The sequence below is a fragment of the Schistocerca nitens genome, chromosome 4, assembly GCF_023898315.1.
Source record: "Schistocerca nitens isolate TAMUIC-IGC-003100 chromosome 4, iqSchNite1.1, whole genome shotgun sequence".
Classification (NCBI taxonomy): domain Eukaryota; kingdom Metazoa; phylum Arthropoda; class Insecta; order Orthoptera; family Acrididae; genus Schistocerca; species Schistocerca nitens.
Genome location: NC_064617.1, coordinates 347,637,353 through 347,664,436, shown reverse-complemented (window position 1 = coordinate 347,664,436; position 27,084 = coordinate 347,637,353). Strand labels below are relative to the sequence as shown.

The 27,084-nt window shown below is 39.4% G+C and overlaps 1 protein-coding gene and 2 non-coding genes across 3 annotated transcripts in view; 2 read left to right on the top strand and 1 right to left on the bottom strand.

Moving 5' to 3' along the window:
- Positions 1-27,084, top strand: part of LOC126251734 (85/88 kDa calcium-independent phospholipase A2-like) — a 188,426-nt gene that overhangs the window by 46,535 nt on the left and 114,807 nt on the right. Inside the window, exons 6-7 of the mRNA XM_049952340.1 lie at positions 9,797-10,086; positions 23,559-23,974. Of these exons, the coding sequence (XP_049808297.1) occupies positions 9,797-10,086; positions 23,559-23,974 (706 nt within the window). The remainder of the gene's footprint in view (positions 1-9,796; positions 10,087-23,558; positions 23,975-27,084) is intronic.
- Trnat-cgu (transfer RNA threonine (anticodon CGU)) lies at positions 22,344-22,418 on the bottom strand. Its single transcript has one exon. It is a non-coding gene; the product is annotated as a tRNA-Thr (tRNA).
- On the top strand, positions 22,944-23,018 carry Trnat-ugu (transfer RNA threonine (anticodon UGU)). The gene has a single exon. It is a non-coding gene; the product is annotated as a tRNA-Thr (tRNA).

Here is a 27,084-nt window from a genome sequence, read left to right as displayed (position 1 = left end):
TGAAATGGTGAGGACAATACAAATACCCAGTCCCCGGGCAGAGAAAATCCGCAACCCGGATGGGAATTAAACCCGGGTCCCCGTGATCCAGAGGCAGCAAAGCTAGCAACTAGACCACAAGCTGCGGACATGAATTAGAGATGAGCTAAAAGATGAATGTAAAGTTCACAAGAAAGTGGAAATAAGAATAGACAAAAGAGCAATTACACTAGATGGGCAAGAAAAAATACCCATTTAAAAGCTCACCAACGGTCGTCTGTTAATAGAGCATAAAATGTGATTCATGTGAGTAGGCCTACTGCCAGCTCTCAGTGGATGTCCAGTTGTGGTACTGGCATGCAAATTCTAGCCTTAGTCACCAATGAACAGCAGTCAGCATAGGTGCATGAATCAGACACCTGGTGTGGCAGCCCATATGCAGCAACATTTGCTGTGCAGTTGTTTAGGAAACACTGTTGGTATCCCCTCGGTTCCTCTGGATGTGTAGTTGCTCAGCAATTGCATGTCTGTTCGCCTGTACACATCTGTGCAGCTGTTGATGAGTGTTAGCCATTCTGAATCAATTAGTTAAAAGTTCAGAAGAGATTCAAGGTGTGAGAGACTTTCTCAGAATGTGCTCCTACTCCAGGTGTTCAGTGAAGGATTTCAGTTGCAAGATATGGCCACAAAAAGAAGTATTGCATGGAGATGCCAATTTTTCTTGGCAAGCATGTTTTGATGAGAATTGCAAGATGGGAGTACATTTTGCTTCTAGTGGTAGTGGGATAGGTGCAAAAGGGCAAATCAAATGGCTCTTGAGCACTATGGGACTTAACATCTATGGTCATCAGTCCCCTAGAACTTAGAACTACTTAAACCTAACTAACCTAAGGACAGCACACAACACCCAGCCATCACGAGGCAGAGAAAATCCCTGACCCCGCCGGGAATCGAACCCGGGAACCCGGGCGTGGGAAGCGAGAACGCTACCGCACGACCACGAGATGCGGGAAAAGGGCAAATCCAGGAAGAAACTGGAAGTGTGATTTCTTATATCTTCATAGTATTCTCGAGTTTCAGAAGAATTGCTCTATGTCCTTGGAGTGCTTGGAGTTACTTGGGCGGTCAGTAAGTTTGATCCTATTTATAAGGCAGACCTTTCTCTTATGTGACTGACCAATCATTCTTATGCTGACTGATGGGTGTAAAGGATCCATCATGTTGACTGAGTAGATGGACACTGAAGTTTCAGCAATGTAGTATCACAGTTCACAAAAATGGATGCAAACATAACGATGTTGACTTTTTTTTTTAGTGGAGTCTTTTGGAGGAACATTACAGTGCTGGTTGTATCCCAGTCATTGCTTCACTACTGAACATTACAACTGAACAGAGGTAAGACCCAGTATTACTGAAGACCATAGAGACTATAGAGAAGCAAGGCGACGTCAAAGGAGAATTCAGATATAGATGGAACATTATGTAAAATGAATTATGACTTGGGATGGATATGGTTTCTCATCAAGAGATCTAGGATTTGCGAAGAATCTCTGTAGAACCTAAAATGAGTATCATTGACCAGGTCTCTACTAACTTGTCAGGCAGTATGTACACTACTGTTGGGAATTCAGAAGATGGAAGTATGTGCCTCAGTGAGCCCCAGAATATCTGGTACCAATATCTCCTGCAGTTGCACAATTTCACTGTATTGGAGTTGACCTCTTTGGAAAGTTGACAAATGGGAATAAATGGATAATAATATGCTCTGGTAACTTCACACGCTTCGCTGTTGCCAAGGCTGTACTAGCTGCCAAAGTGCTGGAAATTCACATAATTATCTGGAGGCATAATTCTGAAATGCTTTGTGTAATGATCTCTGCTTTTGAAAAAGTGTTTCAATGAGGACTTAAGATAGAGTAATTGTACAATACAACTTTGTCTACAAGATGTCAACTGTCTACACCTGCAAATGAATGGCCTCACAGGATGTTTTAAAAAGATGTCGACAGCTATACTCTTGATCTACATTGACATCAAACAGAAAGACAAGTATATTACACTGTCTGCTGTGACATTCACATACAGCAGAACAAAGCAGACAGTACTGGTTTCAGCTTGTTTTTCCTGATCCACATGTGTGCGAAAAAAAAAACAGTAAATACTTTCTTTCCATTTCTACCTGATGATGATGATGATGATGATTATTATTATTATTATTATTATTATTATTATTATTATTATTATTATTATTACATCAAACAGCTCATCACCTAATCTGAAGAAGCAAGACAGGTGGTATACTTACATATCTTGGAGACCCAAAATAACAACAGTGTACATTATAACATAAAACACCAACTTTTAAGCTACAACTCAGGAGACATAATGTGATTTTTTACTCCTGGGTGAAAGATCAGGTTACCAGAAAAATTATTAATGTGCTACTTTGCCCCATACCAAATTCTTCATTGTATGGCAAACATCATAAACAGAGTTGAGGATGATGATGCTACAGCGAGGAGAAATAAGCCTACAGACATCATCTGTATGTTTCACATGAAAGCACACTACAGTGGTGAGGCACAGACCTATTATACGGGCTTTTGATACAAGGCTATAAAGACCTACCTGATCATCACTTTGTGTTGATGGAAGATGGTAACAACCAAATAATTATAGTCTTCTGCAACCTTCTTTGTGAGTTTCAGTAACTATTACTTTTCACTATTACTGATGACATTTTGCTCACTAGCAGTGTGCAAGTGGTTGTCTCTGATGCGATACTTCACAACTGTTATAAAAACTTTGGCTCTCGGTCTCCAAGGTACATGGAAACATACAAAATAACACACACATTATATTCTTATAATTATGGCAGCAAAAGGTGCCTATCAAGAGCTGGGAGGAGAAGCCTTAATTACATCGTAGTGAGATTTAAGATAATTCATCAGGATATCTGTCAAACTAGATGTTCACATATGCAGCTGTTAGTGCACACAAAGTAAAAACCTGGATGTATTACCTTATGGTAAGCATGTGTGGATGGACTGTTCAGTAATCCACACTGCAAATAGAATAGTGAGTCAGTCTGCTACCCTCTGAACTAAATGTATTATAGGACAGCCAAAGGCGGACTTCTTCCTAAATGCTTAGACTGCTGTAAGGTCCATTCTGGCACATGATCAGTATGTGAACTGGTAATGTAGATAACAGACTGAGATTTAGAAGCACTCAGGCATAATCTGAAACTTCTGTGAGCATAGCTCAGCTGAAACTTGGCACTGTTCACAAACTGATTTGAAAATTTATATTTATTTATTGTAATTTCAGACACTGTGGTATTAGTTGTCAGGCTAAAAGGGCAATCCTTTCTTTTTATGTGAAACAGGCAGGAGTAGTCAGCACTGATAGAATTATAGGGAGTAGTCAACACTGATAGAATGATAGGGAGTAGTCAGCACTGACTGAATGATAATAGATGAAATCAGGAAAGGTGTAATGCATGTTTACTCATTGTCACCACCAGTATTTAATTGAGGTATAAGAAAACAATGAGAGAGGGGAAGACTACCTTAAAGTGATAGCTGTTTGTAACAGAGAGAAAATCATAAATGTGTTTACAAATTGTAAGTATGGTACCACCACAGATATGCAATTTACTGGAAACAAATGAAAATTTGTACCAAAGTGGGACTTGAACCTGGTTTCCCACTTAACGCAAACAGTTGCCTTAAGCACTTCGGCTATTTGAGCACCCTTCGTAGACGGATCCAAACCTCCACATGTTCTAAAGTATGCTACTCATAATGCTCACACAGTTACGCAGTTCCCACATGGGAAGAGGCGTATTTAGGGTTTTCATTGGATTACGTTGCCTTTGGCATGAAATACATTAGTGCAGTGTCTTTATTTGGCAGTGTGTGTAAAGTTCAAATGCAGTGTTCCTTTGGACATTTATGCATGTTTAGAGGAACAGCTGATGATGTCTGACAGTAGTAACTGACAAATGAGGCATTACCCAGGTATTCAGTTTGCCAATTTTCTATTAGAAATGAAAACAAAAAATTAATTGTGTTTGTACTGAAGTATTGAAAAAATTTATTTCCATCTATTTATGAAAACACTTTTGAAATTATGAAACAATGTTACAAAGAAATATGCATAATGTACATATGTATAAGTACAGTATACAAATTAAGAAACATGATCCCAGACAGTTTGTCTACACTGGGTGCAACTGCTTTGTATCTCTGCAGTACAATTTTGTAAATGTCTCTATAGCAACACTTCTTCATAGCTCAATAAACAACTATCATTTTTGCTTACAACCATTTGTACTTCATAGTTGAAAGCTGTCAAAAGCACAGCCAGGTGTCAGGTCTTTCCTTAATTTGACTCGACAATTGGAGTGTTATAGTAGTAAAGCATAAATGTATTACAACTTCATGCTTTTCACATACTTCAGAGTTTATGACATCATATCTCCTGAACCATGTACCATACAATGATATATTATGTGAGCATTATGGGTAGTGGGCACTGCGACATACGGGGGTTTGAACTGTAAAAATAATATTCCAACAGACATTATTTTTATAGCTTTTTATTTAGGCTACCAGTTTTGACTCCTCAGTTGAGTCATCTCCATGTCCTGTAGCGCGAATGACAAGAAGCATCCAGTTGTACATGTATGTGACAAGGAACCAATATTTGTACCTGGTTTCCACAGAAGATTTCACAAGAAATGTTTGCTGTCCACACATGTAGCAACAAGTTTTTGGTGCAGAAAACAGTAACAAGAAGAGATTTTGGGAAATTTGTTGAGAAGAAACTGGAGCAATATGCTGCTGTTCTTGACATCGAGGATTGACAACCACTAACAGGTCACAGTGTAGACACTATTAAAATTCATTATCCATGAATAAACAGAAGAAATTATTTGTAGTTAATATTTACATACTACAACTATGGATTGCAAGTTGGGAGGAGTTTCATCAGTCTGTGAGTTGGAAGAGCAACGACAGAAGTTCATACGAACTGTGACTGTTATGACAGCTTTGCCACAATGCACTGGTAGTGGCCTACTGTGCAGCCATGTGATAACCTGCCACCATTCCAGCTTCCACAGTGCATTTGATTCTGCTGGTGAAGTGTGAACAGCAACAGATTACCTTCATGTCAGCAATTCACCACAATGACACTTCTGCCTAGACAACTTGGATGAGATTTAGCTGTGATGAATGATTTGTTTTTCTATCATTTTGAGCATGTTGGCTAATTTTTATTAGAAGCATATTGCCATATTTGCTGCATGCCTATGGTTACCCGTAGCTTGGAGGGCAATTTACCAGAAATATTTCAAAAATTGGAAAAATAAACTGGCCAGACCAGTACAGACTTAGGAAATAATTTTGACGTGAATTAAAAAATTCAAAGTGATGGAATAAGTTAATTAAGTAATAAGATAGATACAACAAGGTGACCTTGGAGACACATCAAGGAGTCCAGACAGGGAAAAAAGGATTAATGCTAAGATTTCATAATTGTAAACAGCTATAAGTACTTTAAAAGAGAACTTACATGCAGAGGTGAACAGTCAGTGTGATTTAGTACAAAATGAGTTCAATGAGCAACTTGGTGTATTAAGTAATGACTTGAAACAAATGAAAGAATTTGCAGAACAGGAATTTGACAGTGTTCATGAACAGAAGGTGCAAGAAAGAATTTCAGCAGTGATTTAGTTACAAATGTAGGGGAATTTCAGACAGTGGAAAGGACTAAAGAAAACAAAAGAAGAATCAAGCTAAAAGCAAGTTAAAGGTAGTAATGGATTGTCAGGAAATTTAACAGAGGAACTTCAACTGGAAAATGGTACAAATTTGTCAAAACATATTCCTAAAGTTGAACCAGATGACGATCTATTTTTTGAGAGTGTTCTGTAGATCTATACCAAAGATATGGGAAGTTTCTAAGGAGATATATTTTGCACTTTGTTACATGATAGGTGGCACAGCTGAATGGGGAATTGCTCATTCATAAGAATTTAAATCATGGGTCAGTTTCCAGGAAAAATTTAAAAAGAAATATTGTTCGCAAAGCATGCAAGAAATGTTAAACAGAAATTGCAGATATTTAAGTAAAATTAAAACAAGATGAAAAGGCATGTTTGAAGTGGAATGTGGACCCTGTGTGTATGTTAAGCAAACTGAAATGTGGGGGTTAATTGGTGTATCCAGAAGTGTGTCCTGGAGTACATTTTCAATGCCACTGCACATTGGAATAATTTTTAAGTGCCACAAATTCTCAGGAGAGTTTGCAGTCTTTCCAGATTCATTGGAATGTCGACCACCAGGTTCTGGGTGAATTGGCTCAGTGTTTCCTATTTTATTTTATGTGTAGTAGTTCCTTGTATTCTTACCTTCCTAACATCCATGAACAAATTTTCCTCCAATTATCCTTTCATAATAAAGTAAACTGTACATAATACGTGGAAAATTAGAATCACGAAAATGATTATTCCTCCAAGGTCCTATATGAACTATCACAGACATAAAATTTTGTTAATTAGTAAATAAATGTTAATTACAATTACTAACCATCTTTTTTATAAGAACATAATTATTTATTGATGCTTGCAATGTAATGAGTTGTTCCACATTGGAGTCATAATGTTGAGCATAAAGGTCATTATGCTAATGAGCAATTGAACTACTTTCACATAGTTGAATACAGCATGGTGAGTCAGTAAGTATAGAACCTTGAAAAACATATTCTGAGAAAAAAAATACAGTCTTGACTAGGTTCTTGAATTGAATCTTAATGTTTTTTTAAGGAATTTATATGTTTGCATCACCGTGCATATATTCAAGAAAACATAATAATCTGTATACAGAGGTAGAAATTTCGTAGAATATTCTACAATTTTGTTGGGGGGGATTAAATACTCTAAGTAAACAGGTAGTTTCAATCCCTTAGATGACCATACCTGCCAAAAATTTGCAGTGGTAAGCATACAATTACATTTGCCATATTCTATTTCAAAACACACATTTTTTGTGTTGTTACTCACCCTTCACTGGCCCACAAATGGGGGTTGTCAAGATCACTTTTTGGGCACTGTGTAAGTGAAGCCAGGGAAGTCTGTTCTGCAGGGTATGCCGAACATCTTCACCCTCTGGCGCCTTGGTGTGGAATCTGGCATGGAGGGGGTCCTAGGGTGGCGGGCAATAATGTTGGGGTCTCTCTTCTCTCTTTCTTCGGTCCTAACACTCATAGTCTTTCTTTTCCTTTCTCCATATTGTAGGGTCATCCAACCAGAACATTAACAGAGGACTAGAGGTGAAACTTTTCTAGACAAGAGGACAGAGGACATTTGTAAATAGGTTTAATAGGTCAGGTGAAGTCATACTTACAAGGAGAAATTTCTGCAAATAGATAAATGGGGAAGGAGAAGGGTACTTCATTTTTTATTGGTGTAGTGTACTGCATATAAACGGTACGTTGAAGGAAATTTTAGGTGGACACAGGGAAGGTAGGACCTGTACTGAGGTTAGGTGTACCCATAGAAGTGATGACCTTTGTTAGGATAATAGATTTTGAGAGGAACACTAACATTGAAAGCATTGTAAGCGATTGAGAAGTATCTTCCTACAGAAGGAGGTGTTAAACAGGTCATACAGAAGTAAGGAAAGTAGTGAATTTTGTTTCCCATTTATGAAGAGTTCTCCCAACTAATAAAGTATAGGGAGCCATACTGTGATTGTGTGGGTTAATGAAAGACATGTGCAAGAACTTAAAAGTGGATGTCAGAGCTTTGCGATTGATGATGCTGGGTTGTGATTATGTCACAGCATTTATCCAGATGTGATAAGAGAAATGTAAATGGCCTATGTATAAGTTAGGATAAATCACAGCTACAAGTCAGTGATTACCACATTAAACATAAAGAGCCAACATATAAAATTTAATACAAAGTGGGAAATTAAAATAAAGATTATTTAATTTCTCACATTTCTGTACTCTAGTGTATTGCAGTGGTACTGATGTAACAGTTAGCAAAGTTGAAATGGCGCCTAAAAGACAGTGCTAACATTTATTTGTTATGTTAAGTACATGAAAAGAATTAAAAGTTGTTATTAGTTATTTAAAGGAAGTAACTTTCACTTCATCTTTCATTTTGGGTGGGGGGGGTGGGGGGTGGGGGGGGGGTTGAGGTGTAACACATCATTTAGGGAAATTGATAGGTTACACACACTGTCCTTCTAAATGATGAAAGATGAGTGTGGTATTTAATAATTTTCTTTTTATTAATAGTTAAGTTTTGGACAGCATATAGTGGTATAAAGGGTAATTAATATGTGCAGGTAATACAAGGTACATTGATGCAGCATATCTGCAATGTGGGGTGACGAGCTTAGCGTCTCCACGTGCTTGGCTCGCTTGTTCTTAGGTGTCATGGCTGGGAGGTGTGTTGCGGCCGTAGAAGAATGTTGCTCACAATAACAATAGTGATGTCATAAATACAAAAGATAAATACAAAAGAAGTCTTAAAATTGGCATTCTGTCATTCATTCTCTAATGTTTTGCTTTATCGAAATGTATTCATGTTGTGCAGTCTAATGAGACAACACATCTGTAATTCAAGCAATAAGAAGATTGTATTATACATGTCGGATGGAAGTTGTCTGTTAATATACAAAAAAGCTTTAATAGATTGGTATTGAAAGAAGAAATTTTCTTGGTCAGTATGTAGATTTGAGGATTCAAGCTTACTTTCAGCCTGTAGCACTGAAATCAGTGTAAAAGAAAAGTAGTTCACTAAGAAGAAGTGATGCACGATTATTTGTATCTGATTAGCAGGTTCCGGATAATAACTAACTCACGAAATGGGCAGTCACAGAAACAATAATATGTACCATTTATTGATCAACTAAACAGTCAGAAATAGCAGACATTCCAGAAGCTTATTTAATATGGGAAGGAAAAGCATAGAAATAATAAGTAAAAAAAAAAGAAACCTATTCACAAAATGAGTGAGCATTTTACTAATGGCTACACTCAAAAGTATTTGTTCTCAGATTTTGGAAATGAAAGGTTCAGTGCCTCAATAATTCATTGAGAGCTGAAATTCAAGGATTGTGTCATACGTGATGCCTTATTTGTTGCTTGTTCATAGGTGCCAACATTACATTAATATTTTTTGCAGCTTTCCATTTCCTCTTTTTCCAGTCTTCAAAACTTGTATTTCAATTAAAATTTTTTGTCTGTCATACAAACATTTGACAAAGATCTTGATTCACCTGTGGAACAACATTGATCATGTGCTGGTTATTACACAGAAACCATAATACCTAGTTGGGTATAAATATGGTAGGAAAATTCTGGCAGAATGTAAATAATGTAGGAGTAAATGAGGAGAAACATTGAGTCATTTACAGGTATGCAAAAAGAATGAAAACTTTGCTAGCTTTTAGACTAATCCTGTTTTCATTCTTTGTGTGCCTGTCAGTAGCTTAGTGGGCTTGTTACAGAATGATAAATAGCTCAGATGCTTGGATTGTAATAAACACATTAAGTCTAGGAGAGAAATTAATTATGTACAGTTGCTTAAAAAGTGGGAGACCGTATGGAGGATGGGCACAAAATGCAATTTTTGCAAGAAAGTGACATGATCTGGAATAATACATATATATTAAATTTGTGGTGGTGGTGAGTTGTGGCTGTGTGATCTGTATACATGTGTATAGCATCTTTCACATATAGCTGACACACTCATTTTTTTACTCGGAGTATATGTTTTCAAAATTACTTTCAACAGGAGATGAAATATGGTGGGACACCTCTCCATTGGTCAAACTCTCGTGAGGTTATCGATGCTCTGGTTGATATGGGCTGCCACATCAATGCTCCAGACTTTGAGGGTCGAACTGCACTTCAGGTGGCCGTTAAGCGCCAGCGTCTGGAATGTGTAGTGGCTCTCCTTGCTAGAGGTGTTAATGTTGCAATATGTGACAATAATGGTGATACTGCTCTGCACCTTGCTGTGCGTGCTGACTCTCTGCCCATTGTCCAGGCTCTTCTTGCTTTTGATGCACCTCTTAATGCCAAGTATGTATGTCAAACATTTGCTTATGAGTATTTATGTAAGTTATTTCCGGAATACGTGCCAACTTTAAAAAGAATGGATGTGATACCCATCTATAAAACAGATAGGCAGTGTGCTTAATGTAATTTATGCTCCAAAAATGGTCATCATTTTGTAGTGGCTCAGTTGGTTTACTTCATTTTATTTCGGCAGTTTTGTAAAGTAGTAAGTTATGATTAGAGTTAACATTACTTTTATTGTCTGTGTATGTAGAAGTAGGCATTATATCTGCTGGCAGTGCTATGTAATAGTTCTAATAAATTTTTTGCAGTTGAGGCACTTAAAACCCATTAATTAATTACTTTCAGAGGAAGGTGGCACTGTACAGGTATCAGTATAATTATTAGTGAATTTATGTAACATATACTGTAGGTTTTTCATACTGTTGATGTCCACATTTCAGTGCAAGAGCTATCAATTCACTGGAGGCATTTATTATGAGAGTCAGTACTGAATACTTCGTTCTCTCTTTTCAAACAATGAAAAATCCAAGATGGAATAATGACAATGTTGTGCAAAGATTAGATTGCTATTCACATACAAAACCACTAGCCAGAGACAGTGGTCGTGTGTGTGTGTGTGTGTGTGTGTGTGTGTGTGTGTGTGTTTTGTTGTGCTTATCTGCCACTCACTGTCTCCACTATATGGTGAGTCACAATCTATCCTTTTTTGCTTTACGTCAAAGTGATAATTTATCAAATTTATGTCCATATGTTGCAACATTTGGCGCATTTCCTCTTTATTACCCGTGATTCTCTCTTTATTATGTTCTCCGTATTTATCTTCTCCTCCCCCCATGAACCATGGACCTTGGCGTTGGTGGGGAGGCTTGCGTGCCTCAGCGATACAGATAGCCGTACCGTAGGTGCAACCACAACGGAGGGGTATCTGTTGAGAGGCCAGACAAACGTGTGGTTCCTGAAGAGGGGCAGCAGCCTTTTCAGTAGTTGCAAGGGCAACAGTCTGGATGATTGACTGATCTGGCCTTGTAACAATAACCAAAACGGCCTTGCTGTGCTGGTACTGCGAACGGCTGAAAGCAAGGGGAAACTACGGCCGTAATTTTTCCCGAGGGCATGCAGCTTTACTGTATGATTAAATGATGATGGCATCCTCTTGGGTAAAATATTCCGGAGGTAAAATAGTCCCCCATTCGCATCTCCGGGCAGGGACTACTCAAGTGGACGTTGTTATCAGGAGAAAGAAAACTGGCGTTCTACGGATCAGAGCGTGGAATGTCAGATCACTTAATCGGGCAGGTAGGTTAGAAAATGTAAAAAGGGAAATGGATAGGTTAAAGTTAGATATAGTGGGAATTAGTGAAGTTCGGTGGCAGGAGGAACAAGACTTCTGGTCAGGTGACTACAGGGTTATAAACACAAAATCAAATAGGGGTAATGCAGGAGTAGGTTTAATAATGAATAAGAAAATAGGAATGCGGGTAAGCTACTACAAACAGCATAGCGAACGCATTATTGTGGCCAAGATAGATACGAAGCCCACACCTACTACAGTAGTACAAGTTTATATGCCAACTAGCTCTGCAGATGACGAAGAAATTGAAGAAATGTATGATGAGATAAAAGAAATTATTCAGATAGTGAAGGGTGACGAAAATTTAATAGTCGTGGGTGACTGGAATTCGAGAGTAGGAAAAGGGTGAGAAGGAAACGTAGTGGGTGAATATGGATTGGGGGAGAGAAATGAAAGAGGAAGCCGTCTGGTAGAATTTTGCACAGAGCATAACTTAATCATAGCTAACACTTGGTTTAAGAATCATGAAAGAAGGTTGTATACATGGAAGAACCCTGGAGATACTAAAAGGTATCAGATAGATTATATAATGGTAAGACAGAGATTTAGGAACCAGGTTTTAAATTGTAAGACAGTTCCAGGGGTAGATGTGGACTCTGACCACAATCTATTGGTTATGACCTGTAGATTAAAACTGAAGAAACTGCAAAAAGGTGGGAACTTAAGGAGATGGGACCTGGATAAACTGAAAGAACCAGAGGTTGTACAGAGTTTCAGGGAGAGCACAAGGGAACAATTGACAGGAATGGGGGAAAGAAATACACCAGAAGAAGAATGGGTAGCTTTGAGGGATGAAGTAGTGAAGGCAGCAGAGGATCAAGTAGGTAAAAAGACGAGGGCTAGTAGAAATCCTTGGGTAACAGAAGAAATATTGAATTTAATTGATGAAAGGAGAAAATATGAAAATGCAGTAAATGAAGCAGGCAAAAAGGAATACAAACGTCTCAAAAATGAGATTGACAGGAAGTGCAAAATGGCTAAGCAGGGATGGTTAGAGGACAAATGTAAGGATGTAGAGGCTTATCTCACTAGGGGTAAGATAGATACTGCCTACAGGAAAATTAAAGAGACCTTTGGAGATAAGAGAACCACTTGTATGAACATCAAGAGCTCAGATGGAAACCCAGTTCCAAGCAAGGAAGGGAAAGCAGAAAGGTGGAAGGAGTATATAGAGGGTCTATACAGGGGCGATGTACTTGAGGACAATATTATGGAAATGGAAGAGGATGTAGATGAAGATGAAATGGGAGATACGATACTGCGTGAAGAGTTTGACAGAGCACTGAAAGACCTGAGTCGAAACAAGGCCCCCGGAGTAGACAACATTCCATTGGAACTACTAACGGCCGTGGGAGAGCCAGTCCTGACAAAACTCTACCATCTGGTGAGCAAGATGTATGAAACAGGCGAAATACCCCCAGACTTCAAGAAGAATATAATAATTCCAATCCCAAAGAAAGCAGGTGTTGACAGATGTGAAAATTACCGAACTATCAGTTTAATAAGTCACAGCTGCAAAATACTAACACGAATTCTTTACAGATGAATGGAAAAGCTAGTAGAAGCCGACCTCGGGGAAGATCAGTTTGGATTCCGTAGAAATACTGGAACATGTGAGGCAATACTGACCTTACGACTTACCTTAGAAGAAAGATTAAGGAAAGGCAAACCTACGTTTCTAGCATTTGTAGACTTAGAGAAAGCTTTTGACAATGTTGACTGGAATACTCTCTTTCAAACTCTGAAGGTGGCAGGGGTAAAATACAGGGAGCGAAAGGCTATTTACAATTTGTACAGAAACCAGATGGCAGTTATAAGAGTCGAGGGGCATGAAAGGGAAGCAGTGGTTGGGAAGGGAGTGAGACAGGGTTGTAGCCTCTCCCCGATGTTATTCAATCTGTATATTGAGCAAGCAGTAAAGGAAACAAAAGAAAAATTTGGAGTAGGTATTAAAATCCAGGGAGAAGAAATAAAAACTTTGAGGTTCGCCGATGACATTGTAATTCTGTCAGAGACAGCAAAGGACTTGGAAGAGCAGTTGAACGGAATGGATAGCGTCTTGAAAGGAGGATATAAGATGAACATCAACAAAAGCAAAATGAGGATAATGGAATGTAGTCGAATTAAGTTGGATGATGCTGAGGGAATTAGATTAGGAAATGAGACACTCAAAGTAGTAAAGGAGTTTTGTTATTTGGGGAGCAAAATAACTGATGATGGTCGAAGTAGAGAGGATATAAAATGTAGACTGGCAATGGCAAGGAAAGCGTTTCTGAAGAAGAGAAATTTGTTAACATCGAGTATAGATGTAAGCATCAAGAAGTCATTTCTGAAAGTATTTGTATGGAGTGTAGCCATGTATGGAAGTGAAACATGGACAATAAGTAGTTTGGACAAGAAGAGAATAGAAGCTTTCGAAATGTGGTGCTACAGAAGAATGCTGAAGATTAGATGGGTAGATCACATAACTAATGAGGAAGTATTGTATAGGATTGGGGAGAAGAGAAGTTTGTGGCACAACTTGACCAGAACAAGGGATCGGTTGGTAGGACTTGTTCTGAGGCATCAAGGGATCACCAATTTAGTATTGGAGGGCAGCGTGGAGGGTAAAAATTGTAGAGGGAGACCAAGGGATGAATACACTAAGCAGATTCAGAAGGATGTAGGGTTGCAGTAGGTACTGGGAGATGAAGAAGCTTGCACAGGATAGAGTAGCATGGAGAGCTGCATCAAACCAGTCTCAGGACTGAAGACCACAACAACAACAACAACAACATTTATCCTCTAACAAGCAAACTATCTTTCATTTTAAGTTCACAGTTTCACTTCCCTTAATGTGCAGTGAGATTTATTAAACAGTTATTGCCCTGAATGTATATTATTTTGTCCAGGGAATATTTCATAACATCTTGAAAGCAATTTCATAACATCTGGAAAGTAATTTCTTTCCAAGCAGTGTGAAATATATATCAACATTCTTTTGAATCATGAAGTCATTGAGATGAATGATATTTTACTTAAGGTTATGTATGTACCTGGTGATAATACACACACTATTTTATTTTTTGTGCAGAACAAAAGCCTTGTTTTTTTCTTCAAAGGAAACTTCAGCCTTGAAATCAAAATACCGAGGGCAAATACTGACGCTACATCCTCTCCCTTTTTCATTTTAACTACCAGAACATGTCATTTAATACCGTAGCCCAGCAGCTCTCAAACTTTTCTTGGCAACAGAACCCTTTTGAAATATAAATATTTTGTGGAGCCATAAAATAAACAGAATGTAGTTTTATGTCCATTCTGTGATTATAGTCATTTAATGAAAATAAAAATAAAGAGTCATTTAATGTAAATAATAAACATGAATTGAATATACTGCAGTCTGAGAGTGGTGCACAGATTCACCTCACTGAATTGGACTGTGCGTTGCAGTCGCAACCATGAGTGGGAATTTTACTTTGTGCTGCATGAGTTCATATAGCCCCGGGTGATGAAACATAGACATCAAAGCAATTAAGTTCTTTGAGGTACTTCAAGGTGTTCAGCATGGTTGCTGGTGCATATATGAGTATTGAGTTCCCACGTAACATACTCATACGAGCTAAATTCTTTTGTTTGTAGTTTTTGATGATAGCATTATTGTAAATTTTTTATGCTGCTTGTCACCTCATTTTTGGCTTTTTGCACTGAGAGAAAATATTTTTTATATCATGGTCATTGATATGATATTTATAAGAGTTGTTTTTCCCAGAGTGTGACAAGACTTGAATTGCTTTGTTCTGTATGTTGAAACTATTTTTGCGTAGCCCTCGCAGAGGCTGTGTGAAGCTTCAGAGCTCTGTGGAACATATTTTGAGTATCACTGCCCAAGGCATACCATTTTTAAATCCTCACCAATGAATCTCTTGTATTAGAAGCAAGACTTTTTATTCATTTATTGCTATCTAGGTAGGTCACTCATGTATCATGCTCCTTTGTGGCTGGTTTGTGGGGTTAGTTGGAGAATAAGGGACATGTGCAGTTATGGCATGAGAGATTTGTGAAACTTTACTCCTTCCTTTATTTCTCTGCTGTAGAGGTAGATGAGTCTAAAATCAGTTTCCACTGTTTCAACTTGAGACCATACCTGTTATACTCAAACACTACTAAATTTATGTAAGAAGTATGCTGTCCAACTCCAGCTTATTGCTGATTTGATATTAAACAAACATGAACCTTTTCAACATTGCTGGATACAGATTGCCACCAGCCTTGTACAAATGAAGCAATGAAATATGCAACTGCAGAAATCAGAAGTAATGCATCTTTATTTCTCAGGTATGGTTTGTATTCGACCTAGGACTTTAAAGTAACATATTTGCTGCTGTCTGTTTTCATTCTGCCCTTTCCCATTTTTCATTGGTTTGGTTAAATGATTTCAGTCCTATCGATTTACTTATTTTAATATTTAGTGCCTATGACATTTCCTTTCCCCTTTTCCCTGTAATCATGGTACACTGAATTTTCAGAAATTAAAAAAGATATTCTGCTTTTATATTATGAATACATGAATTTTGTATATTTGTGCTTCTGATTTGACAAAAAGGTTGGCATAGAATGGTGCCATGCAGGTGCCCATGGCTGTGCTGTGATTTATTTATATACCTTCCCTTTAAAGGAGAAGTAGTTGTGGGTTAGCATAAAGTTAGCAAGGTGTATGAGGAATGAGGTGGTGGGTTTAGAGTCTGAAGGGAATTGGGAAAGGAAGTGTTCAAGAGTGGTAAGACCATGGGCATGAGGGATGTTGGTGCATAGGGATTCAGAAGGTAAAGGGGTTGGGATGGTGGAGAATCAGTGAAGGAAGGGGTTAGTGTCTTGGACATGGGATTCGAGTTTATGGGGAATTGGTGGGAGGTGTTGATCAATGAGGGCTGAAATTCTTACAGTGGGGGCACTATAACCAGCCACAGTGGGTTGGGTTATGGCTCTTGGGGAGCATGTAAAAGGTGGGTGTGTGGTGTGTCATGTGGATAAGGAGGGAAATGGATTCAGGGGGGATGTTCTGGGAAGCTTTAAGCAGGGATTAGAGTTTGTGTTAAACTTCTTTGATGGGATCACTTCTGGCAGAGTTTTTGCCCACAACTATCTCCTCACTCTCCTATGCCAACCTTTATATGGGCCATCTAGAGGAGACATTCCTAGCCTCCCAAAACACCAAACCGGTAGTCTGGTTCAGGTTGGTTGATGATACATTCACGTTCTGCACTCACCACCGAGACTCCCAATCTTCGTTCCATCACAACCTCAACATCTCCTGCATCTGCTTCACATGGTCCTCCTCAACTCCGTGTGCCACCTTCCTTGATGTTGACCTCCTCCTCTCTGATGGCTCCATCTGCACCTCTGTCCACATTAAATCCACCAACCACCAACAGTACCTGCATTTTGATAGCTATCATCCCTTTCACACCAAAAAATCCATCCCATATAACCTGGCCACCCGGGGAAGACATATCTGTGGTGACAAAAACTCCCTTGCTCGGTATGTTGAGGGTCTCACCAATGCTTTCACAGACAGGCACCATGTCCCAAACCTAGTCCACAAACACCCAGTTACACAGGAGTGTCCCCTTCATCACATAGTACCACCCCTGACTGTAACAACTGGACCGCATCCTTTGCCAGGGCTTTGATTGCCTATCATCATGCCCGGAAATGAAGGACATCCCATGTGAGATCCTTCCCATCCCACATAAAGTGATGGAGTGATGGACTGCCACCCACCCAACCACCACAATATCTTTGTCCATCCCCATGCCACTCTCAGTCCCAGTCCTTTCCCACAGGAATCATATCCCTGTGGAAGATCCAGGTGCTAAACCTTCCCAATCCACACAGCCAGCACTTCGTATTCCAGTCGTGTTACTGTGCAGATGATGCCGGCCGGGGTGGCCAAGCGGTTAAAGGCGCTACAGTCTGGAACCGCGCGACCGCTACGGTCGCAGGTTCGAATCCTGCCTCGGGCATGGATGTGTGTGATGTCCTTAGGTTAGTTAGGTTTAAGTAGTTCTAAGTTCTAGGGGACTGATGACCTTAGAAGTTAAGTCCCATAGTGCTCAGAGCCATTTTACTGTGCAGATGGGAGTTATCCTTACAACACATTCTCCGCTCCTGTAAGTATCTCGGCCTCAACATACAGTAATATACTGTCTCCACCCTTCACCCAACAGTTTCCATGCCCCTCTGTCCTGTCATCTTCTCCCCATTCTTATCTCCCACTGTTTATTTGCAGCCCTCTGCAAATGCATCTGCCTGTCTTTCCCCGCTCCTCTCCTTTTTTGCTCCTTTTTTCCCCACCTTCCTGCCCAACAACCCCCTGATGCTGCACATATTGACAGTCTAGTCCCTGCACAGTCCACTGGACAGTGTTCATCTCTCTCCCCACATGTACACTACTATCCCTTCCACACCCCCTCCAGACTGCTGCTTGCATCCCGTGTGATAGGTTAAGTCCAGCCCTAGATGCTAGAGTCGGCCGTTGTGTGTGTGTGTGTGTGTGTGTGTGTGTGTTTGTTTCTGAAGAAGGCTGTTGCTGAAAGCTCTATGTGAGTGTCTTTAATTGTGCATGTCTGCAACTTGACCTGTCTTCTTTACAGTAATCAGCAATCTGCCTTTTCCTACATTGTTGATATTCATACCTGGAGTTTCCATTGTTTGATTACTTATGACCTGGTAACTCTTAATCGTGTTTTTCATGCCACTATGAAACAACAACAACAGTACAGTAACAATAATTATTCACCGTATTTCCCCGAGTATAAGATTACCCTGAATATAAGATGAGCCACCCGCCCCTTTCCTTAAGAGGCTCCTTGAGAAAAATTTATTTTTTAACTTATTCTGTCTAACCAGAATTAAAGGCTGTTATTGACACGAGGTGTCTACCTTACAAGTTAATAATACACCTATTCTAAATTTACACCACTGTCTATATTTTGATAATGTAAGGAGAAATAAAATTTAAAAAAAGGAATTGTTTACACTAATTTTTATGTTCTATGTATTTTTTGTTCACTTAGCCTATCATCTGTGATATCACTATTTTTATTCATCTTTGTCATCATCATAACAGGACAGCCTTGAAACTTACATCTTCACTGTCACAAATATTTGGCTATTTATTTCGAACATGTTGCTATTTCTGACGTTGTCATTATGGTTTGACCTGAGAACACAGCTATTTTTTTCTGACCATGTAGAGGACTTCGCGTCTATACTTACATGACAATGTTAAAGTGTCTCTTGCTTCTAACCATATCATCTTCCTGTCACTCTCTCATTGGCTGTGTAGTAACAGCAGTGGAAAAAAAAAAAAACCTATAGAATAACCTTGCTCCCTGTCATCCCCATCATAATTCACAGTGAGCATTGACAACAATGTACACGAAATACTTAACTATGCCACTGGCCCCAGTCTAGACTTATAGTATTTCCTGCAGAAATGTATTCTGTTATTGAGTATTTGTCCAATTTTAAAATTGGTTCAATTTAGAGAGCAAATGGATCCAAGCAAACTGCCATTTAAATGTGGTAGATTTTCATAAAAAACCAAAGTAAGCAGTATAGAATTCCATGGTTTGCAACATAATGAAATTTTCTGTCTGCTCACCACTCCACTCTCCATGCTCATTGTAGTGTCCCCTCCAACACAACTGAGCGAGGTGGCGCAGTGGTTAGCACACTGGACTCGCATTCGGGAGGACGATGGTTCAATCCCGTCTCCGGCCATCCCGATTTAGGTTTTCCGTGATTTCCCTAAATCGTTTCAGGCAAATGCCGGGATGGTTCCTTTGAAAGGGCACGGCCGATTTCCTTCCCAATCCTTCCCTAACCCGAGCTTGCGCTCCGTCTCTAATGACCTCGTTGTCGACGGGACGTTAAACCCTAACCACCACCACCACCTCCAACACTTCCATAGAGCTGTGCTTGAGCAATAATGAAACACTGGTGACAATATCTTCTAGGGCGTAGGTCATATGTAACAATAGCATGATTCAGTCCATTTCTCGAACTTTTGGTCTTCCTGCGATTTAGTGACATCTATTGCTACTGCCTCCACAATGGACCTTTCTGCTTTAAATTATTCCTGCAATAACAACTGCAGTCAGTTTAATGTGATTTATTTAATTTGTTAGACATTTCATTCTGGATTGACTTTCTTTCTCATTTCATCCAAGGTGAAATCTTGTTCTAAAACTGATTAGAAGCTAGTGACATTTTCCCCCAGTATTCTAATACATGAACAGTGGTCAAATTTCTCATTTGCAACCCACTTGGTAAATCATTGCAGTTTCTCATTACCAAATAGAATATTGACGGTGATTCAGAATCAAGTAATGGTTTTTGAAAGAAGATGAACATTGCCTTTACTTAAAAAGCTGTATAAATCTGTGTAGGGCCTATATGGTCTCTGTACATGTAGGAGAACTTTTATCGGAAACTTGCTAAAAAAACAAGAAAGATTTGTTTGCTGTTAGAATGCAATGTGATTTCCTCCTGTGTTTCACAGACTTGTTAATTTTTAAGCAGAGCATTAGATTGTTGCAGTGGATAGCTCATAGTTTCTCACGTATCCCTCGCACTAGCGCCGTAAGCCAAATGTCATGTTATTGTTCAAGCAAGGTCGATACTGCACTGAGCACTTCAGCTTATCAGGAAACCTCGAGCCTATTTACCTGAAAGCCTTGTTTGCTCAGCCCTACCCTTATGGCACTCTTCAAAATAAGTTTGTACAAAACATCAGTAGCCAGAGCTTCATCTGCAGATGTAAGATGACCACTATATTGGTCTCATAAACAACGTAAAAATGTTGACCTCAACAGCAATAGTTTAATCTGCAAATAATTTTTTGAATGACAAATTGGGAAAAGCCCTCATCTTATAATCAAGTAAATGCAGTATATGCAGAAATAACAGACTGTTAGAGTGGAAATAACTTTTGTCATTAGTATGAGAAAAATGCTTCTCTTAGGTCTTGTCTCCACGTGTAGGAAAGTGAGCCATAATATATTCTTATGTCAAGAAATTATACTTCCAGCTGTGATGTTTGTGAAAGGATCAGCTATTGAAAGATAGGATTTAATAATGGCTACAAATTGCAGCAGAATGTTATGTTGTTACACGGGACTTAATAACTAGGTACTGTTAATAAATCAAATGCTACGCACTTGACTGCACACTTGGCTACAGAGTTCCTTGCTGTAAAGCTGAACATTCAGATTATGACAGCATACTACGGCTACATGATAGGATATAGAAAGATTAAAAATGCTTATCTTCCTTTTGGGATCACCTCATCCACTGGAGGGGTTTTCTCGTAAACTAGTGTGGCACGTCAGACTTTGCCGTGCATGTATTGGCCTTCTTTATACTGTCAACCACTGTTAGATATGTATCTGTAAGTGCTGAATTTGTTCTGTTGTAGTTTATGACAACAGAATTTCAAGTTCAGATACCTCCTTGCTTTGAGTCCAGTTACTGGAATCATAACCCTACCACATTATCAACAACCTTTCCATTATTGCCTCATTCCCTTTGTGGAGAAGAGGGAGTTTACCACCATTAGAAGCCTAGGCATAGTTTAATGTTCCCAAGCACATTGTACAATAATGGATTGAAGGCTACGCCTACTGGGAAACATGGAGTAAGCAATTGGCATTCAGGAATTGGATGCTGGCACACGAGTTAATGAAGTGGTAAACACATCACGTCGAGATCAGTTTTATACAAGTGCAGCTGAAATATACTCCAGCATTTTTTGAGTCACTGGGTGTAGTTTATCGCCAATTTAAAAAGACTGGGATGCAAAACAAAATATATATATAAAAAAAAAAAAAAAAAACATATGGAGGACTCAAACGTTACTTGATGAGCGGTGGTGCAGTGAGAGTATACATACAAGCCACAGAAAATCCATTTAAACACAAATTATAACTGCTAGACATCTTGCAATGTGTGCATGTCTGTGGCAGTGTGGGATTGGATCTTAGCAATCGTGCATGGATAGTTTGGAGAACAGAAAGGGAATCCATTTGATTGGCCTCTTCCAGCACCAAATCTCAACCCAATTAAAAAAAACAGTGTGAGTAAACTGACCTGCCCTCATACCAAAAACCTGCTATGATCTTGGAACATTATTCTAGCTGCCTGGGACAATGTCAGAGAAAATACGAGATTTATGTCCAATCTCACATGCTCTTTTTCCCTTGTCAAATGTATAACACCATCATAGTGGAAGTATTCTGGATAATTAAATGCAAACAAACTACATGCTTTATTTTTCAGAGCCTAAAGTGTCTTGATACGAATTGTATTGTTTCACTCCCTTCATATTTTGTTTTCCACAGATGAAACAAACTGTAACGGTTATACACAAAATTCATCTTAAGTAGGACTGAAATCAAAGCAATACACAGCTGCTCTAGGTTTGTATCTCTAGGAAGCATAGATGGAATAGATTTTTTTTGTGTGTTAGGAAACAGAAAGTTTGACTGCATGTATATGCCATTTGACGTAGTTGAGTGAAAGCATTTTTGTACTTTACTGTCATGGATGGGTTGGCATGTGGTATGATGAAAAAATAAGTACCATTAAGCTCAAAAGGGTTACTAACATCTCTCCATGAGATGACCATAAAAGTATTTAATTTTTTACTTGTGTAACATGGCTGGCTGTCAAGATTTTTAGGTGATGTTGGGTGGCTTGTGAGTGAGGTATCTTAACTATATATGACGGTAGTATCTGTTCCCGAAAGAACAGTTACCGTGGATGACCATGCAGCTTTGCTAGAAATGAAATGATAATTAAATGAACACCCTAGCTGCAAACAGGCGTTGATGTACTTCATTGGGGACATGTTGAAAATGTGTGCCCCGACCGGGACTCGAACCCGGGATCTCCTGCTTACGTGGCAGATGCTCTATCCATCTGAGCCACCGCGGGCACAGAGGATGGTGCGTCTGCAGGGACTTATCCCTTGCACGCTCCCCGTGAGATCCACATTCCCAACATGTCCACACCATTACATTCGTAGTGCGTATAATAGATGTTTGCCCATTATACTCATTACTCGTGGCAGATTAATCTACCAAGTCCCGTACGAGTTCGGGCATAGCGTGTGCGTTCGCACAAGAAGGTCAATGGCCGGGAAGCCATATTTTAACTATATATGACGGTAGTCATATATATATATGACGTAGTCATCCACGGTAACTGTTCTTTCGGGAACAGATACTACCGTCATATATAGTTAAAATATGGCTTCCCGGCCATTGACCTTCTTGTGTGAACGCACACGCTATGCCCGAACTCGTACGGGACTTGGTAGATTAATCTGCCACGAGTAATGAGTATAATGGGCAAACATCTATTAGGCGCACTACGAATGTAATGGTGTGGACATGTTGGGAATGTGGATCTCACGGGGAGCGTGCAAGGGATAAGTCCCTGCAGACGCACTATCCTCTGTGCCTGCGGTGGCTCAGATGGATAGAGCGTCTGCCATGTAAGCAGGAGATCCCGGGTTCGAGTCCCGGTCGGGGCACACATTTTCAACATGTCCCCAATGAAGTACATAAACGCCTGTTTGCAGCTAGGGTGTCCATTTAATTATCATTTCATGAGGTATCTTAACTGCATTAGCATTATCATTCAAACAGGAAGTATGATTCAACATCCTTCTGAGACATGAACTGAGAATCATAACTGAATCTTTAATTCTTTAAAAAATTTAATTGCAACTTGAAAACAAGTGGAGGAAATGTCATAAAAAATATGAGGCGTAGTGTATCTTATATTCTGAAAGCTCTGTGTTTTTTGAATTATTCACAGTTGCAGACAGCATCTTGTGTAAAGAGATAACTGTAGGGTACATCATCAATGTGTGTGTGTGTGTGTGTGTGTGTGTGTGTGTGTGTGTGTGTGTGTGTGATTTTATATATGCTGTGCACATAACCGTATTTTGTAACCAGCAAAGTGATTGATACATTATGCATACTTGCAGTGACAATATTTGTGACTTTATTAAGATTGGCTATCAGGATGTTATTAAAAGTTTGATTCATTGTGATGTAATTCTGTACAGGAATAATCATCAAGAAACACCAAGACATTGTGTAGCCAGAGGAACAACTGGTGACCGTATACTGTGGTTGCTGCATGCCGTAGGAGCAGAGCGATGTTCACGTGATATGAAAGGTTGCCATCGGGGATGCTCAGCAACATCGACTGATCACCGTTTTGATGGTATTCCTCCTCCTCTTCCGTGTTCATCTCAGACTCGTGTTGAACTGGACAGGTTGCTGGATATAGCTGCACTGTCAGAAACTCCAAAGAAGGGTTATCGTCTGCTGTGCTTGGATGGTGGTGGTATTCGTGGCATGATACTCACTGCTGTGCTTTTAGAACTTGAAAAAGAATTGAAAAAACCAATACTCTACTGTTTTGACTGGATTGGTGGCACATCTACAGGAGGAATTCTTGCACTGGCACTATCTTGTGGTAAGTTTTCAATCATTTTAAATATGTTAATTTTGATAAAGTTCCTTTGTAAGTTTAATTAGCTACTAGTAACAATTTCACGCAAAGTATTGTTTTATTTTTAAGTTGCCAAAGTCTTGGCTTTAAAGCCTTTGCATTGGGGATTGGTTTTTTGTTATTGGTAGACCAAGTAATACACTATTCTTTTTTGATGATGTGCCAATCTCAAATTACATAGTTCTCATTTGACTGAAGATGGCTGAGTCATTGTCCTTCCCCTCCTCCCTTCCATCACCCCCCATACACCCCCCCCCCCCCCACTTGTGAAGTAAACATCTTGAGTCTGACCAGTATGTTCACATACATTTTTCTGTTTTTCTTCTCCTGATTGTGTGTAATCCTGTTCAGATACAGGGTGACAATTATTGAACTCTATGAAAAGAAACATAAATTAGTTGCAAACTAAGGCGTGACCATACTGTATTCATCATGTAAATGTCATTACAGATACTCCGATTTATGTGTGACATGTTACACATGCCTGCCATCATTGGCCATGATGTGGCACAGATGAATAGCGAAATCCTACGTGACCCACTGAAGTGTCAGAACATCAATGCTGTTGATGACCTCCTGAATGGTTGTTTTCAGCTCTGTAATGATTTTGGAGTTATTGATGTACACCTTGTCTTTAATGTAGTCCCACAAAAAGGAGTCGCATGTGTTCAGATCTGGAGAATATGGTGGCCAATCGAGGCCCATGCCAGTTGCTTCTGGATACCCCAGAGCCAGAATGTGGACCAAAAAGTGCTCCTCCAGGACATCAAATACTCCCCTACTTCGATGAGGTCGAACTCTGTCTTGCATGAACCATATCATGTCGAAATCAGGGAACTTTTGATAATGGGGATGAAATAATCTTCCAAAACCTTCACCTACGATTTGGTAGTCACCGTGCCGACAAGGAATATCACACAGATTGTTCCGTGACTGGACATTGCACACCACACAGCCACCCATTGAGGGTGGAGAGACTTCACGATCATTAAATGTGGATTCTCGGTCCTCGAAAATTGCCAATTTTGCTTATTGATGAACCCATTCAAATGAAAGTGGGCTTTGTCGCTAAACCAAACCATACTAATTCTCATCAGGCCCCATGGCCAACCATGCAGTTTGAGTGTCCTCGGGCAAAACCGTTTATAAGTTATGACATTTTATTTCATATAGTTCAATAATTGTCACCCTATAAGAAACTTGTTGCTGTGGAAGATTAGCACTGCACAATCCACAATTTTTGTCATGCACAAAGTAGGTAGCTACTTCAGAGCTGCACTGTCTTGTGATTGGACATCACCTCTTAAAATATGTACATATAAATACGTATAAATTGATATTTCCTGCTGAAATTCTGTCTATATGTTTGGGCTAATCTCAGAAACTACTAGAGATTTTGATGCAGTAATAGATAGACTAATTCATGAGGAAGGTTTGTGTATATAGTTTATAAATATATCATGCAAATTGGCTTAACTGTGATGAATTAAAGTCCTCTGCTGACACAGAAACTATGCAGTTGCCATCTAATAGTGAAAGGCAAAAACCCTTGGAGTCATCCATTCTACCAAAGTTGGATGGCAGAAGGTGCTTTGTACCAATGTGTGCCAAAAGGTGCTGCTTCTTACCAATGTTGTTTGGCAGAGGTTGCTCCATACCAAAATTATGTGGCAGAGGGTGCTTTCTTTGTACCAGTGTTACACGGCAACAGATCCTTTGTACTAATGTTGCATGGCAAATGGTGCTTCTACCAATTTTGTATGGCAGAGGGTACATCATAGCAGTGTTGTGTAGTGGAGGATGTTTCTTTCCATTGTTCAATGGTGCAGGGTGAATCTTACTGATGTTGTGTGGCAAAGGGTACTATGTACTGATGTTACATGGCAGAGAGTGCTCCAGACTGATGACATATGGCAAAGGGAGCTTCATATGCTCTGTACTGATGTTGTGTGGCAGAGGGTTCTCAGTACCACTGTTGCGTGGCGAAGGGTTCTCAGTACTGATGGGTGGCAGAGAGTTCTTGGTACTGATGTTGTGTGGCAGAGGGTGCTCCGTATCAGTATTAGATGGCAGAACTATGATGAATTAGCCGGCCGAAGTGGCCGTGCGGTTAAAGGCGCTGCAGTCTGGAACCGCAAGACCGCTACGGTCACAGGTTCGAATCCTGCCTCGGGCATGGATGTTTGTGATGTCCTTAGGTTAGTTAGGTTTAACTAGTTCTAAGTTCTAGGGGACTAATGACCCCAGCAGTTGAGTCCCATAGTGCTCAGAGCCATTGGAACCATATGATGAATTAAATTCCCCTATCACATTTTTATGCCTGTATGTGAAGGATAACCTCAGGTCCTACTGCATGGATTTTGATGTGGTTCTCGCTAAGATAGACTGATGTATGAGGACAATTTGACTTCTGGAGGACTGTTTGTGCATATAATTTATTACCCCTGCACCAGAAAACTTGTTCAGCTGTAAATGTTTGGTGGTACCTATGTGAAGCCAGGGCAGACCACTAGTTAATATTATTTTATACCCAACTGAGGGTAAGGTCACGATGAAAGGATGGAGGAGGAGAAGAATCATTTTATGTCGTAGCTGCTGAATGGAAGTCTTTTCGTGGAATTTGTGATATAAGATTATCCATCTTAACTTAAACCTTTACAGGGTGTGGTCAAATTCAGTAACGGAACATAGTGTAGGCATAATTTTTATCTGAGGTGTTTTAAGGCTTCCTGATATAGCAAATGTTTTTGAAGTTGTCAAGTGTCAGATTACTTAGTGTGGATCAAACTTCACATTATTTGGACCTTGTACACTCCTTTGATATTTGTGCAATGATGTTAACTATTTGTGAAAGATTCAGTGAGGACATTATCTTCTTCAAATAAGAAGACTGTACACCACGAAATAACCTTTATATGGGCACATGTTAAAAACCATGAAAATAGATTTTTGGATTATCTGCCAATATCAGTAGCACAATACAATCAACTTCCTACTTCTCTTTTTGTGCCATCCTGTATAATCAACATGATTTTGGTACAACCAACACTGGATCCTCTGTCTTGTGTACCTTA